This window comes from Pelobates fuscus, chromosome 6, assembly GCF_036172605.1.
Source record: "Pelobates fuscus isolate aPelFus1 chromosome 6, aPelFus1.pri, whole genome shotgun sequence".
In the NCBI taxonomy this organism is placed as follows: Eukaryota; Metazoa; Chordata; class Amphibia; order Anura; family Pelobatidae; genus Pelobates; species Pelobates fuscus.
The window spans coordinates 217,848,648-217,864,474 of record NC_086322.1 but is presented as its reverse complement, the minus strand read 5'-3'; the positions used below and the strand labels follow the sequence as shown (position 1 = coordinate 217,864,474).

General features: G+C 43.4%; 1 protein-coding gene across 4 annotated transcripts in view; it reads right to left on the bottom strand.

Annotated features, from left to right (window-relative positions):
• Window positions 1–8,277: 8,277 nt before the first annotated feature.
• Window positions 8,278–15,827, bottom strand: part of YTHDC1 (YTH N6-methyladenosine RNA binding protein C1) — a 47,043-nt gene continuing 39,493 nt past the window's right edge. For all 4 annotated transcript variants that reach the window (XM_063458738.1, XM_063458739.1, XM_063458741.1 and 1 more), the window contains 2 exons: window positions 13,249–13,383; window positions 8,278–9,512 (listed from right to left, as the gene is read on the bottom strand). In XM_063458738.1, coding sequence (XP_063314808.1) covers window positions 9,267–9,512; window positions 13,249–13,383 — 381 coding nt within the window. In that variant the 3' untranslated portion in view covers window positions 8,278–9,266. The remainder of the gene's footprint in view (window positions 9,513–13,248; window positions 13,384–15,827) is intronic.

The following is a 15,827-nucleotide window of genomic DNA, read 5'->3' as shown; positions in this document are numbered from 1 at the left end:
CTGTTCCTGACCAAATTAGAGATGATTAAATTGCGTATACGCAGAAGTAAATTCACACTGACACGTGGTTCAGGTTGAATGAAAGAACTTCAGAAAATTTAATGGCATCTGTTAAAAAGCGGGCTCGCAGACCCTTTTAAAGGCAAAATTACATCATTGAAAGAAATCAAGATATGAGCAAATAAACATTGTCAATTGGCTTAGGTGTAAAGTGGTTAGTTAAATGCCCTCCCTGTTGGGTGTTACTTCTTATGTCATAGTTGACGTCATGACGAGCTCCTACAGGTTTCAGCACCATCGTGTTGGCACGAGGGAGCTCTCTCGATGGGAGGGGGGCTTTGGCAGCTATCCATTTTGAGTAGCTGGCACGATAGTCTTTCAAGGTTAGTTTCCTCAAGGCCTTTTTAGCAATTATACATTCTATTAAGACTATCTGCTACAGTATTTCACTTAACAGGATTCTAGCATTTCCTGCTGACATGCTATTTCTATGAACAAAGCAATCTTGTAAGATTTAAACTATGAGGCCTGAGAAGTGAATATAAGAGTATAGTATTAAAGGGGCCCAGTAAGGGTATATTTTATAAGGGGCTAAATAATTCTACAACACAGGGAAGGGAAAAGAAACACTGGGGTAGGGGGAGGCACATAGAGGTAAGGGAGAGGAACATTAAGATGAATGGGGGGGAGGTTCCTACCGCACATATTTACACACAAACACACTGCATCCACTATACAAACACACACACACTGCATTTACTAATCAATTACTCTCACTGCATCCACTACACACACATATTAATATTCTTAAAAACATTTTTAAAAATCTGACTTGCATGTATATTCCGTACCACTTATTAAAAAAAAGATTTGCAAAAAAAGTTTGGTTTCTCAAAACGGTAAATGGACAGAATATCGGTAAGCTATCGGTTATCGGCCTGAAAGTTCACAGATTATCGGTATCGGCTCTAAAAAATCAATATCGGTCGATCCTTACTCTATAGTACAAAATATAAAAGACATCATAGTGTAGTATGCTTGGATATTAAGTAAGTGAAGAAAATTGGAGCACTCACAAATTTAAAAGCCACTTGGAAGCTGGGTCTAACTGTGTAGGCAGTTTATCAATGCTGAGTTGATGTTTCAGAAGTCAGGTCCCATCAGGTACGCCAATTTCATAAAGGGAACCAGTGTAGTTGACAAAAAACTTTTATTTCAAAGTAAAGGATAAAAGATATATAAAATCAAGAATGTATATGTTATATAAATAGCACAATGCGTTTTGACCTTTAGCTAGGTCTTCCTCAGGTGTATATGACAGAACAGTGCTGACAACCTCATATATACACAAAATAAATTAGCCTTATTAGGTCCGGGTGCGTTAATTACTTCAAATTAACGCCCCTCATCTTATATGGACAAATTCCACCCCTCCCAATGTGGATACCGTGAGGGGTCAGTCTCAATAATCCTTTTGTATCTGTTGTGCGTTCTATTCCGGCATCCACATTAGGAGGGGCGGAATTTGTCCATATAAGGTAAGAGACGTTAATTTGAAGTAATTAACGCACCTGGACCTAATTAGGCTTAATATATCCAAACATACTACACTATGATGTCTTTTATATTTTGTACTGTATAGGTTTCTCTCCTGTAATCTACAAATAAGAGGTTTTTTTTACCACTTTGTGTGCCTGTCACCTTGGCTTTTACAATTTCAAACGTATTGATTTAAAAAAAAAAAAAAAACTATAAAGTATTCCCCCGTCCCTGAGGCTTACCTTGAGAGGGGGGACAGAACAGGAGCTGGAGCCTGCATGATGGGGGGAATAGCTGGAACCTCCGCTAGGGAGTCTGGGGGAAAGAGCAGTGAAGTCACACCATTCTGACATCATCAGAAGGAGCCGGCTGACTTCAATGCTAGGCTGCTGGCTGCAGTGATTTTAAAAATCCGATTCCATAGCAGGCATTGGATTCAGATTTTTGCAACCCCCTGCTCTGGTGCCCTTAGGCTGCCGCCTGTGCCGCCTTATGGACACGCCGGCCCTTAGTGGCGTACTTTCTGGAACAGGAGATGTTGCAGTTTGTTAGAGCCTCTACTTTCGGAGGTTCTATCAATTAAGAAGTAAGGGGCTAGATTCCAACCCTCCCCCCACTACCAGCACTCCCTCCGAGAACGCCTCCAGTTTAGTGACGATGCGCTTAAAAAGAGGTAACTGGTTTGAGTTGGGGGCGTACAGGTTGCCAAAGGTAAATCGGATGTTATTGATGAGGCCTTTAACAAATATATACCTGCACTGTAGGATCCCTCTAAGGGCCTGGAACCCGACAGGGAGATTTCATGCTCCTTCCTGGGGTTAATAGCCTTTGTGTCGTAGCTATGTGGTAATACCTACTGGCTAGGCAGGATAAGCTTGGTGAAGATGAACCTTTTCCAATGCCTCCTATACCTTTTCTAAATGAGTCCACTCATGATCCCAGATACATTTTTCTCCATATTGTATCCTTTAAACTTTTTAATTTGTAAAAAAAAAAAACGAAACATTTTCAACTAACCATCCTTAAATCCATGTAAGGTCTGGTGGTACCAGATTTCAAACTATACTACCAGGCCTGGCCTGCCACCATCTGAGGGTGGTTGAGTGAGCCACGAGTGGGATGGATAAACATTGTAAGGAGGTAGAGTGTGTCAAACTTCAATGTGGTACAAAACAGCAGATCTTACAAAAATTAAATATTTCCCAGGATGGTGGATGGGATTGCCCTTAGTCCTGTTTTGAAATGCAAACACAAAGGACAGAACAGTGCTGACAACCTCATATATACACAAAATAAATTAGCCTTATTAGGTCCGGGTGCGTTAATTACTTCAAATTAACGCCCCTCATCTTATATGGACAAATTCCACCCCTCCCAATGTGGATACCGTGAGGGGTCAGTCTCAATAATCCTTTTGTATCTGTTGTGCGTTCTATTCCGGCATCCACATTAGGAGGGGCGGAATTTGTCCATATAAGGTAAGAGACGTTAATTTGAAGTAATTAACGCACCTGGACCTAATTAGGCTTAATATATCCAAACATACTACACTATGATGTCTTTTATATTTTGTACTGTATAGGTTTCTCTCCTGTAATCTACAAATAAGAGGTTTTTTTTTACCACTTTGTGTGCCTGTCACCTTGGCTTTTACAATTTCAAAAGTATTGATTTAAAAAAAAACAAAAAAAAAACTATAAAGTATTCCCCCGTCCCTGAGGCTTACCTTGAGAGGGGGGACAGAACAGGAGCTGGAGCCTGCACGATGGGGGGAATAGCTGGAACCTCCGCTAGGGAGTCTGGGGGAAAGAGCAGTGAAGTCACACCATTCTGACATCATCAGAAGGAGCCGGCTGACTTCAATGCTAGGCTGCTGGCTGCAGTGATTTTAAAAATCCGATTCCATAGCAGGCATTGGATTCAGATTTTTGCAACCCCCTGCTCTGGTGCCCTTAGGCTGCCGCCTGTGCCGCCTTATGGACACGCCGGCCCTTAGTAGTGTACTTTCTGGAAAAGGAGATGTTGCAGTTTGTTAGAGCCTCTACTTTCGGAGGTTCTATCAATTAAGAAGTAAGGGGCTAGATTCCAACCCTCCCCCCACTACCAGCACTCCCTCCGAGAACGCCTCCAGTTTAGTGACGATGCGCTTAAAAAGAGGTAACTGGTTTGAGTTGGGGGCGTACAGGTTGCCAAAGGTAAATCGGATGTTATTGATGAGGCCTTTAACAAATATATACCTGCACTGTAGGATCCCTCTAAGGGCCTGGAACCCGACAGGGAGATTTCATGCTCCTTCCTGGGGTTAATAGCCTTTGTGTCGTAGCTATGTGGTAATACCTACTGGCTAGGCAGGATAAGCTTGGTGAAGATGAACCTTTTCCAATGCCTCCTATACCTTTTCTAAATGAGTCCACTCATGATCCCAAATACATTTTTCTCCATATTGTAGCCTTTAAACTTTTTAAATTTGTAAAAAAAAAAGAAACATTTTCAACTAACCATCCTTAAATCCATGTAAGGTCTGGTGGTACCAGATTTCAAACTATACTACCAGGCCTGCCACCATCTGAGGGTGGTTGAGTGAGCCACGAGTGGTATGGATAAACATTGTAAGGAGGTAGAGTGTGTCAAACTTCAATGTGGTACAAAACAGCAGATTTTACAAAAATTAAATACTTCCCAGGATGGTGGATGTGCTGGAGGACACAGTCACCTTTTGCAATATTAAGTGGGATTGCCCTTAGTCCTGTTTTGAAATGCAAACACAAAGGACCTTCGGAGATTTACTGATCACCCTCCAGGAATGTTGCCAGCTTCAATGGTGCTCTACCATACCACAGTGGCAACCTCAGTATACAAAACAAATTGATGATTAGATTTGATCCCAATATTCTGGTGTAGGCTAGAACAACAATCTCTGTGGCTTTGTTTTTACAGATTGAGGTATCTCAAATTCAACTTTATTAGACGTATACAGAAGTACACATTGATCTGGGCCCAGTGGCTTGCCACAATGAAGTCTGATAATTTTACAAGTAGTACTTGGTGGCCCTTATTTGATTATAAATTCATTTGCATTTACAGACACGTTACTGGTTTGGTACAGCTGAACTGAGTGCATGACATCTTCCCCTTCTCCCGCTACATAGTTTTCCCTCTGTTTTCTTCCTTTATTGTTCAACCCTTAACATACCTGGTAGCAACTTTCCAGATAGGTGAACAATGTTATATAATGCTAATGTTACATGACTATATAAATGCTAAACTTCGATAAAATGTTTTCGATACATTTTTTACAAATAAACAATTGTTTTGGTAAAATAAAAATTTATAAGTGAGGGTAATTAGAAATACTTAACACTCCACTGCAGCTAAAGGATAAAACAACAAAAAACCTTTAGTCACGTACGCGATTACAGCACAGATGTCCTTTGGCGCTCTGCCTCCTCCGTCACTGCACTCACTCAGAGGCTCTTTCATAGTGTCAATGTCAGCGAGTGTCACTATCTGTGCCTGCCAAAATGGCATACACATCTTTCACCTTATACTAGTGTGCCATTTGTCTAACACACAGTACCCACACCCACCCTCAGAAAACTTTACCCACAAATGTAAATAAAATGACTGTTCCAAGACCAAACAGCTGTGACCACATCTAAAATTGGCATTTTTTTTTAAGCAGAAATACAGGTGACACTCGAAAAATGAGAATATCGTGCAAAATTTCATTTATTTCAGTAATGCAACGTAAAAGGGGAAACTAATATATGAGATAGGCGCATTACATGCAAAGCAAGATAGTTCAAGCCGTGATTTGTCATAAGTGCGATGATTATGGCTTACAGCTCATGAAAACCCCAAATCCACATTCCCAGTAAATTAGAATATTGTGAAAAGGTGCAATATTCTAGGCTCACAGTGTTCCACTCTAATCAGCCAAGTAAGACATAACACCTGCAAAGGGTTTCTGAGCCTTTAAATGGTCTCTCAGTCTGGTTCAGTAGGAATCACAATCATGGAGAAGACTGCTGACCTGACAGTTGTGCAGAAAACCATCATTGACACCTTCCATAAGAAGAGAAAGCCTCAAAAAGTAATTGTGAAGGAAGTTGCATGTTCCCAATGTCCTGTTTAAAGCACATTAATAGAAAGTTATGTGGAAGGGAAAAGTGTGGAAGAAAAAGGTGCACAAGCAGCAGGGATGACCGCAGCCTGGAGAGGATAGTCATGAAGAGGCCATTCAAAAGTGTTGGGGACTTTCACAAGGAGTGGACTGAGGCTGGAGTCAGTGCATCAAGAGCCACCACACACAGACTGATCCTGGACATGGGCTTCAGATGTCGTATTCCTCTTGTCAAGCCGCTCCTGAACAACAAAACGTCAGAAGCGTCTTACCTGGGCTAAAGAAAAACAGACCTGGCCTGTTGCTCAGTGGTCCAAAGTCCTCTTTTCTGATGAGAGCAATTTTTGCATCTAATTTGGAAACCAAGGACCCAGAGTCTGGAGGAAGAATGGAGAGGCACACACTGCAAGGTGCTTGAAGTCCAGTGTGAAGTTTCCACAGTCTGTGTTGATTTGGGGAGCCATGTCATCTGCTGTGTTGGTCCACTGTGCTTCATTAAAGGGAAACTCCAGTGCCAGGAAAACAATCCGTTTTCCTGGCACTGGAGGGTCCCTCTCCCTCCCACCCACCAATCCCCAGTTACTGAAGGGGTGAAAACCCCTTCAGTCACTTACCTGAGGCAGCGGCGATGTCCCTCGCCGCTGTCTCCTCCTCCCTGTGCTTCCGTCAGGCGAGACTGATCCCGCCCACCGGCTGAGGAGACCTAATGCGCATGCGTGGCAATTCTGTGCATGCGCATTAGGTCTCCCCATAGGAAAGCATTGAAAACGAATTTCAATGCTTTCCTATGGGGATTTGAGCGACGCTGGAGGTCCTCACACAGCGTGAGGACGTCCAGCGACGCTCTAGCACAGTGTGCTATGGACCAGGAAGAGACCTCTAGTGGCTGTCTAATAGACAGCCACTAGAGGTGGAGTTAACCCTGCAAGGTAATTATTGCAGTTTATAAAAAAAACTGCAATAATTACACTTACAGGGTTAGGAGTAGTGGGAGTTGGCACCCAGACCACTCCAATGAGCAGAAGTGGTCTGGGTGCCTACAGTGTCCCTTTAAGTCCAGGGTCAACGCAGCAGTCTACCAGGAGATTTTGAAGCACTTCATGCTTCCTTCCGCAAACAAGCTTTATGGGGATGCGGAATTCATTATCCAGCAGGACTTGACCACTGCCAAAAGCACCAAAGCTTGGTTCAATGACAGTGGGATTACTGTGCTTGATTGGCCAGCAAACGCGCCTGACCTGAACCCCATAGAGAATCTATGGGGCATTGACAAGAGAAAGATGAGACATGAGACTGAACAATGCAGAAGAGCTGAAGGCCGCTATTGAAGCATCCTGTTCTTCTATGACACCTCAGCAGTGCCTGATAGCTTCCATGCCAAGCTGCATTGAGGCAGTAATTGCTGCAAAAGGGGCCCAAACCAAGTACTGAGTCCATATGCATGCTTATACATTTCAGAGGTCCGATATTGTTCTATGTACACACTTGTTTTATTGATTGCATGTAAAAGGGTAAAAAAAAATTAAAAAATATTTTGACCATAAAAAAAAAAAAAGTACCAAAGTACTAATCACACTAATCAGACTGATCACCGTAACGGTCAATGATCTCTAGACCTCTTGCTTCAGCTTAAAGTGGGGAGAAGCAAGGTATAGAGAATGTGTCAATATTACAGATCATTTGATCACTGCAATCACTGTTACAATGTCACTGCAATCATGTGCTGCATGAGGACAGCCTACACTGCCAGACCCCGATTGGCAGCATGGTACAGTAGGCGGGTCGCAGGGAGTGTAAGGTCATTAGCACATGCTATGCCGCTCTAACAGTTAAAAGCCCTCCTACTGTAGAACGGCATAGCATGCCCGAATGGAGTGAATGGTTTCAGGACCAATAATATTGCAGTCCTGTAAGTTAACTTTAGGTGACACCAACCCACAGAAAACTATATTAAAAAATGAGTCCTACAAAACCTAAAGAGGACAGAGGTTATGATATAGGGAGAACTATAGCTCTGTGAAATGAAAGTGTATACAGAACTTTATAAAGCAAATACCTGAAAATATAAGTAATGTGCCAAGTGAAATGATCATTCACTATAATAGTCGGAAGTGCTCAATATATACAGAGAATATATACAGAGGTAGTATTGCTTGGAGCTCAGCAATAAAAAGGAGGGTGACTGCTTGACCATTTGACACATGACCAAAAGTGGAATGATTAATTCAGCAGGTGAATTAAATTTCCTGCTCAAAATACATAAATAACCTACCCTGTAAATTACAGATTTTGCTTCACCTGAAAGGGGGTTGACCCAAAGGGTAGGAAAGCCATACATTCTAAACAAGATAAAGAATTTTCATGACACTTTTTGTGTATTTAATTCACAGACACAAAGTTATATAGGATAACGGATGGGACTTTATCACATTTTGAGACTCCTCTTCGGTGAGAAATTTTGGTGGCCTGGTTTTTGATTTTTACGCTTTAAGCTACTAAGCACCCAGTACTGTAAGATCTGTTAATACTTAAGACCTGAAATACTTACACGTTTTGTAGGATTCCCATATCACTTTTTTACAATGTGCAATTAGAGACAAAATACAGGGTTTTTTATACAGTGGTTTTTATTATAAAATGGCACAAAACCTTCAATTATGGTATAAGACTACACAAATAAGAGATGCCCTATAGCAGAGGTAACTGAGCTTAATAGCTGCAAATCACATGGCTCAAAAACCACTGCAGTAACAAATATCGCATGTTTTTCAGTTTTTTACAAAAATGAAAGCACAAGCAAACTTTTTTTTTAATAAACATCATCTTAGCAAACATAGGTTGTGATCATTCCCCACAGTAGTCTGCTGTTCAGCCAAACATTAAAGCATACAAGTAGTGAAAAAAGAAAAGAAAAAAAAAAGGCAATAGGCTTAATAGTATTGCTTTCATCATTGACAAATGGGATAAGTAGGGTGCAGGGCAGGCTTTTATAATACATACAGTTAGCCTAACTGCAATTTGCATACTTAATAGCAGCATTATTTTCACAGAATCATCTGCAACTACATGTACAGAAAGAAAGCAAACTCTATAATGGCAGTTACTGCCTATTTCTCAATCAATATGGGCTCAGAATAAGTGTTTCAACTGGTTTAAACTTATGGACTGAAACAAAAAATTTGGATGAGGCTGGTGAAAGGGGATAAAACATAAATGGCAAAATCCTTACACAGCTCTCATACTCCTTACTCATTTTAAGGTCTGGTCTCTAATGTGTGTGTCAACTTGGCTCCTCATTTCTGTCACTTATTTTCTCCAGGTCACAAATTGTGTTCACAGAGGATCAAGTCTAACGGATGGTCAAACCCTGGCAACCAAGATTTTGCACGCTTCCAATGATGCCCAGCCAGCCTGAGCATCTTTAGAAATTAGTTCAAATATTGTGGGTACCAACATTTGCCATTGTGGTCATAAAAGATTAACTGTTCACCAACCCCTCTTTAAAATGGACTACAGAAACAGAAATGTCACTCTATATTGTAAACACACGAGGGGAAATCTAATGCAACAGTTCAACAGAACACAACCATGATGCTTAAAGAGATTATCGCCTGTATCTGCCTCTATCCCCCCGATCAGTACGATCTCCTCGATCGCCTCTGTCCCTATCTCGCATCCGCTCTCTCTCACGATCTCTGTCACGATCACGGTCACGGCCTCTGTCTCTGCGGTTGTCCCTAGGGCGATCTCGTTCACGTTCTCTCTCCCTCTCTCTTGGCCGGCTTCGTCGACCACTGACAACAGCTTGTGTGCGCCTGAGGAAATCATCTACTCTCATATCATAGTCGTGCTGAAAAATAAAATTATTGCAGGTAAGAATAATAGTCTCAGTCTCTTACCTCACAACGTATGCCATTAGTACTTTTACAGTATGTAAAGAAAGTGAAATATGGGGCAAAAGTGGTCCCCCTGTAACTGTATCCTTAAAGGGACACTATAGTCACCTGAACAACTTCAGCTTAATGAGGTTGTTTAGGTGAGTGCTACAGCTACCCGGAGCCTTTTTCTTGTAAGCACTGTATTTTCTGAGAAAATGCAGTGTTTACATTGGAAGCTTGGAACACCTCTTGTTGCAGTCAATCAGACGGCCACCAGAGGGACTTCCGAGTTCAGAGGCCCTAAAAAGGCCTCTCGTCCGATGCATTCTGGGTGAATGCATCAGACGGGCTATCAGCACACAAAGCACTGTGAACGCGCTTTGTGTGCTGACAGCCTGTCAGCACTGCTGTGGGCGTGGCTTCAGCTGACAGCTGAAGCCCGAACCCACAGGGATGCTGTCTGGCCACAATAGTGGTTGAAGGGGGGGGGAAACCTACTCTCCTCCCCCCCCCCGGCCCCCACCCCTGAGCGGTGGGGGCCCTAAAAATAAGGGGGGCACATACTGCCCCCCCGGCCCCCACCCCTGTGCGGCGGGTGGGGGCCCTAAAATTATCAATAAGGGGGGACCTATTGTCCCCCCCCCCCCCCCCGTGCGGCCAGTGGGGGCCTTAAAATAAAAAATAAGGGGGGACATACTGCCCCCCCGGCCCCCACCCCTGTGCGGGTGGGGGCCCTAAAATTCACAATAGGGGGGGGACCTACTGTCCCCCCCCCAGCCCCCACCCCTGTGCGGCGGGTGGGGGCCCTAAAAGTCACAATAAGGGAGGGGGCCTACTGCCCCCCCCCCCCCTGAGCGGTGGGTGGGGGCCCTAAAATTCACAATAGGGGGGGGGACCTACTGTCGTCCCCCCCGGCCCCCACCCCTGAGCGGTGGGTGGGGGCCCTAAATACAAAGGGGGTGGGGACCTTAGTTAACCCTCTCTCCCCCCCCCCCCCCCCCCAAACAAAACTTATCTCCCTACCTACCCCCCTCACCCTAAAAATAATAAGGGGGGACCCTTTAACTAAAAACCTGTAAAGAAAAAAAAAATAAGAAAAAAAACTTACCATTCGATGTTTTCTTTCTTCTAAAATCTTCTTTCTTCAGCCCCAAAAAAGGCCAAATAAAAATCCATAATAACCGACGCAATAAAAAAAAAAAAAAAAAAAAAAAAACCCGAGCGCAAAAAAAATAATCCATCTTCACCCATGGAGGGCTCCGGGGGAAGGCTTATAAAGCCTTGCCCCGCCCTGCAATTAGGCTAAGAACACTCTGATTGGTGGGTTTAAGCCAATCAGAGTGCTCTTTGTCATTTTACAAGCGTGGGAAAGTTCTTTGGAATTTTCCCACGCTTGTAAAATGACACAGAGCAATGTGATTGGATGGCTTGAAATCCATCCAATCACAGTGCTCTGTGTCATTTTACAAGCGTGGGAAAATTCCAAAGAACTTTCCCACGCTTGTAAAATGACAGAGAGCACTCTGATTGGCTTAAACCCACCAATCAGAGTGTTCTTAGCCTAATTGCATGGCGGGGCAAGGCTTTATAAGCCTTCCCCCGCCCTGCGGAGCTCAGTCTGCGCGGAGCCCTCCATGGGTGAAGATGGATTATTTTTTTTGCGCTCTGGTTTTTTTTTTTTTTTTTTTTTATTGCGTCGGTTATTATGGATTTTTATTTGGCCTTTTTTGGGGCTGAAGAAAGAAGATTTTAGAAGAAAGAAAACATCGAATGGTAAGTTTTTTTTATCTTATTTTTTTCTTTACAGGTTTTTAGTTAAAGGGTCCCCCCTCATTATTTTTAGGGTGAGGGGGGTAGGTAGGGAGATAAGTTTTTTTTTGGGGGGGGGGGGGGGGGGGGGGGGGAGAGAGGGTTAACTAGGGTCCCCACCCCCTTTGTATTTAGGGCCCCCACCCACCGCTCAGGGGTGGGGGCCGGGGGGGGGGACAATAGGTCCCCCCTATTGTGAATTTTAGGGCCCCCACCCACCGCTCAGGGGTGGGGGCCGGGGGGGGGGCAGTAGGTCCCCCCCCTTATTGTGAATTTTAGGGCCCCCACCCGCCGCACAGGGGTGGGGGCCGGGGGGGGGACAGTAGGTCCCCCCCCTATTGATAATTTTAGGGCCCCCACCCACCGCTCAGGGGTGGGGGCCGGGGGGGGACAGTAGGTCCCCCCCTATTGTGAATTTTAGGGCCCCCACCCACCGCTCAGGGGTGGGGGCCGGGGGGGGGGCAGTAGGTCCCCCCCTATTGATAATTTTAGGGCCCCCACCCACCGCTCAGGGGTGGGGGCCGGGGGGGGCAGTAGGTCCCCCCCCTTATTGTGAATTTTAGGGCCCCCACCCGCCGCACAGGGGTGGGGGCCGGGGGGGGACAGTAGGTCCCCCCCTATTGTGAATTTTAGGGCCCCCACCCACCGCTCAGGGGTGGGGGCGGGACAGTAGGTCCCCCCCTATTGTGAATTTTAGGGCCCCCACCCACCGCTCAGGGGTGGGGGCCGGGGGGGGACAGAAGGTCAGACAGCTCAGCTCGCGAACGCGCATTCCGCGCACATGCGCGGTAAAGCGCTCAGGTTCTTCATAGGGCGGCTGTCAATGCCGCTCTATGAAGAACGCGATTGGTGCAGCGCGAAGCCGCGCATGCGCACCACATCGCCCTGACGCTTCTCTCAGAGAAGCGTCCTATTGGGCCCCGCGATTTCGTCATTTTGACGAAAAAGGGGGCGCGGCCTGGCTGGGAGCTCAGCGCTGGAACGGAGGTAAGTTTTTAATATAAAAACACCTCGAATTTTTTTTTTAATTAAATGTAAGTTCATATAAAAGCAAGAAGGAAGGCTGGGGGACCTGTCTTTCTTGCTTTTATATGTAGACTATAGAGTCCCTTTAAATACGAATGCTTTAAACTCACAACAATTTGTCAATTTCACTGAATCTATAAGATTGTTATTAATATCAGAACAGACACAAATTTTACTTCCTACTTCACTGTCCCATATAATGACCATAACTTTCAACATAACCCAGTGGCATCATGTGTGGCTGGCAACTAAGGAGAATAATGAGCACAGCCCCATTCACAAAACTAAATAAACTTAAAGGGACGCTCCAGTGACAGGAAAACAAAGCCATTTTCCTGGCAATAGAGAATCCTACAATGCCCCCCCAACCCCCCCTCCCCTTCATCCCAGGCTCTACCCACGCTCCTTTCCCGCTGACGTCTGCCAGCGGGGGAGACCTAATGCGCCTGCGCAGCAATGACTGCGCCTGCATGCTTTAGACCTCCCCATGGGAAAGCATTATTCAATGCTTTCCAATGGGGATTACAGAAACGCTGGAGGTCCTCATGCATAGCGTGAGGACGTCCAGGGTTTTTTAAGCGACCAAAAAGTAGTTTAAGAACCCGCAAGTAATTATTGCAGTTTATAAAAACTGCAATAAATATACTTGGAGGGTTAAGGGTGATGGGAGCTGGCAGCCATACCACTCCAATGGGCAGAAGTGGTCTGGGTGCCTGGACGGTCCCTTTAAAGCATAGTATTCGTTAATTCAGTATGTCCACTAATCCTAGCCTGTGGATATTTTTGTGTGGATATTTTTAATACATTTTATACATACAAATGTGAAAACTCTACAAACGTACTTATGAGATTTACAATTCTTTGTTTACTTACAACCCGTTTGTCCCGATATCTTGTATCGTGTGGAACTGGATGGTGGCCTGAGAACTGTGGGTGTGCCTGAGGTGGAGGCGCATGATGCTGATAATAAGGATGGTGTTGAGGTTGTTGCATTGTTGGGTATGGCGGCTATAATAAAAAAAAAAAAAAAAATAGATTAGTTTTTAAATTAGTATACCATGAAAATAAGTTGCACAAAACATTGTTTAGAAAGAAAAACAAGGCATTGTTAAAGGAACTCCAGCCCCCTTAAAAGGAATTAAAAAACCTTATTGCATGCGTCGCGCAGGTCTACCGACACTGGCCCCGCACTCCATCCGCCTTCTTGATTCAATGAATCTGTGGAAAATTCAGCATCCCCATGCAGAGCGTGGAGACTCTGAACGGCAGTGCTGTCTACTGTGCAGCACTGAGCCAGGAAGCACCTCCAGTGGCCATCTGAGGAGTGACCATTTGGAGGTGTCCCTAGGGACAATGTAAACACTGCCCTTTTCTCTGAAAAGGCAGTGTTTGCATGAAAATGATTATACTCACCAGAACAACTACATTAAGCTGTAGTTGTTGTGGTGTCTATAGTGTTCCTTTAATACAATACTGACAAGTTATTCCTATTCAACACCAACAAGTGAACGCCTACTAATCTAATTTTTATATTAACTATTAAACTCTCATCTATAAAAACACCAATAAGCAATAAGGATATGTAATTCTGTGCCTGTAGAGGTGGTTTTGTCAGAGTCTATACAGATGTTTAAACAGCAATTGGATAAATACTTGCAAAAACATAACATACAGGGATATAATTTCTAATTAGTGGGGTATTGGCTGCTTGATCCAAGGAGACATCTGACTGCTATTTTGGGGTCAAGAAGGATTTTTTCCTAGTTTGTTGCAAAATTGGAAGCGCTTCAGACTAGGTTTTTTGCCTTCTTTGGACCAACAGCAAAAGCATATGTGAGGAAGGCTGAACTTGATGGACGCAAGTCTCTTTTCAGCTATGTAACTATGTAATTACAGGTAATTGAGCAATAGGTAATTTCCATCCCCCCCACCTAAATATATGCATAGAAAAATGTTTAGCTAAAAGAAATGTTTAATACACCTTTAATGGTCTGATAAAATAGACTTTTTACAAAACAAGAATATTTATAAAGTGTTAATCAGAAAAAAATAAGAAATAAAATTACCATACCCCCCCTTCCCCCCCAAAAAAACACCACAGATTGTGCAACGTTACAAGAGGATCATGTAATACAGCAGATTTTATAACGGGTGGAGGTTTGCTTTATATAGGCAGTAGGATTTACATATGTATAGATGAAAACTGTTGCTCTACCCAAGATGTAGATATATGGAGGTTTCCTAGATATATTTTTCAGTGGTCAAGGCATACATTAAAATCTTAGGTCAGGAATCATTTTGGAATAGGCAACAATGGTGGTTTTGCAGAGCAGTTTCACAAATGTCTTCATACTTAGCAAAGTCTGTCAATCTCAATATACAAGATTTCAACCAAAGACTTCAAATCATTTCACCCCTTAAGGTCCAAGGCTTGAGATGTAACATTTATGACCTAAGACATTTTTGGCACTTTTGCCATATGTTCATTCTACCACAATTTCACCGTTTAAACATAGCACTTTTAAGGGATAAATAGCAGGCTTTTCTTTCAAGATCCTGTATGTATATAAAACAATATTAAAATATTAACAAAATGGAAAATATAAAACCCCCATAATTTTACAATTTAAGAATCACTATAATCCCCAGAATAACTACAGCTTAATGTAGTTGTTCTGGTGAGTATAGCCTGTCCCTGCAGGCATTGTAATGCAAACCCTGCCTTTCTAGAAAAAAGGCAGTGTTTACATTAGAGCCTAGGGACCCCTCCAGGGGCAGTTGGATGGCCACTAAAAGCCCTTCCTGGGTCAGTGTTGCTCAATGTCTCCACACTCTGTATAGAGACACTAAACACCCCCAAATAGATACACTGATTCAATGCATCTCTATGAGGAGATGTTGATTGTCCAGCGCATCAATTGGCTCTGCCCCCCACCCTGCCTCCTTGGCTGAGATAATAAAAATGGACAATTTCACCCAAGGAAGTGTATAAGGGACAGTTTCAATCCCCTTTAAGGAGGGGGGGGAGAGAGAAAGAGTAGCACCTAAAGAGTGCTTAACACTAGAAGGTCAGGAAAACATGTTTATGTATCACTGGCCCTATAGCATTCCTTTAACCCCTTAAGGACTGAGCCAAAAGTACACGTTGTGAACAAAAAACGTAAACAAAATCTGGCATTTGCGCTACATGTCTGTCCAACCGTAATTCACCTCTTTCATATTAAATGCACCCATCCTTATTATATAAAATTTTATTCGGGGGAAACAGGGCTTTCATTTAATATCAAATATTTAGCTATGAAACAATTTAATATGAAAAAAAATTGGAGAATATAAGAAATTATTTTTTTAGTTCTACATGACATTTTAACTGTGAATGTCATAATACTGTTTGCTTTTACTGCAATAAAATACACATATTTGTATTCAGCAAAGTCTCACATGTAACACAG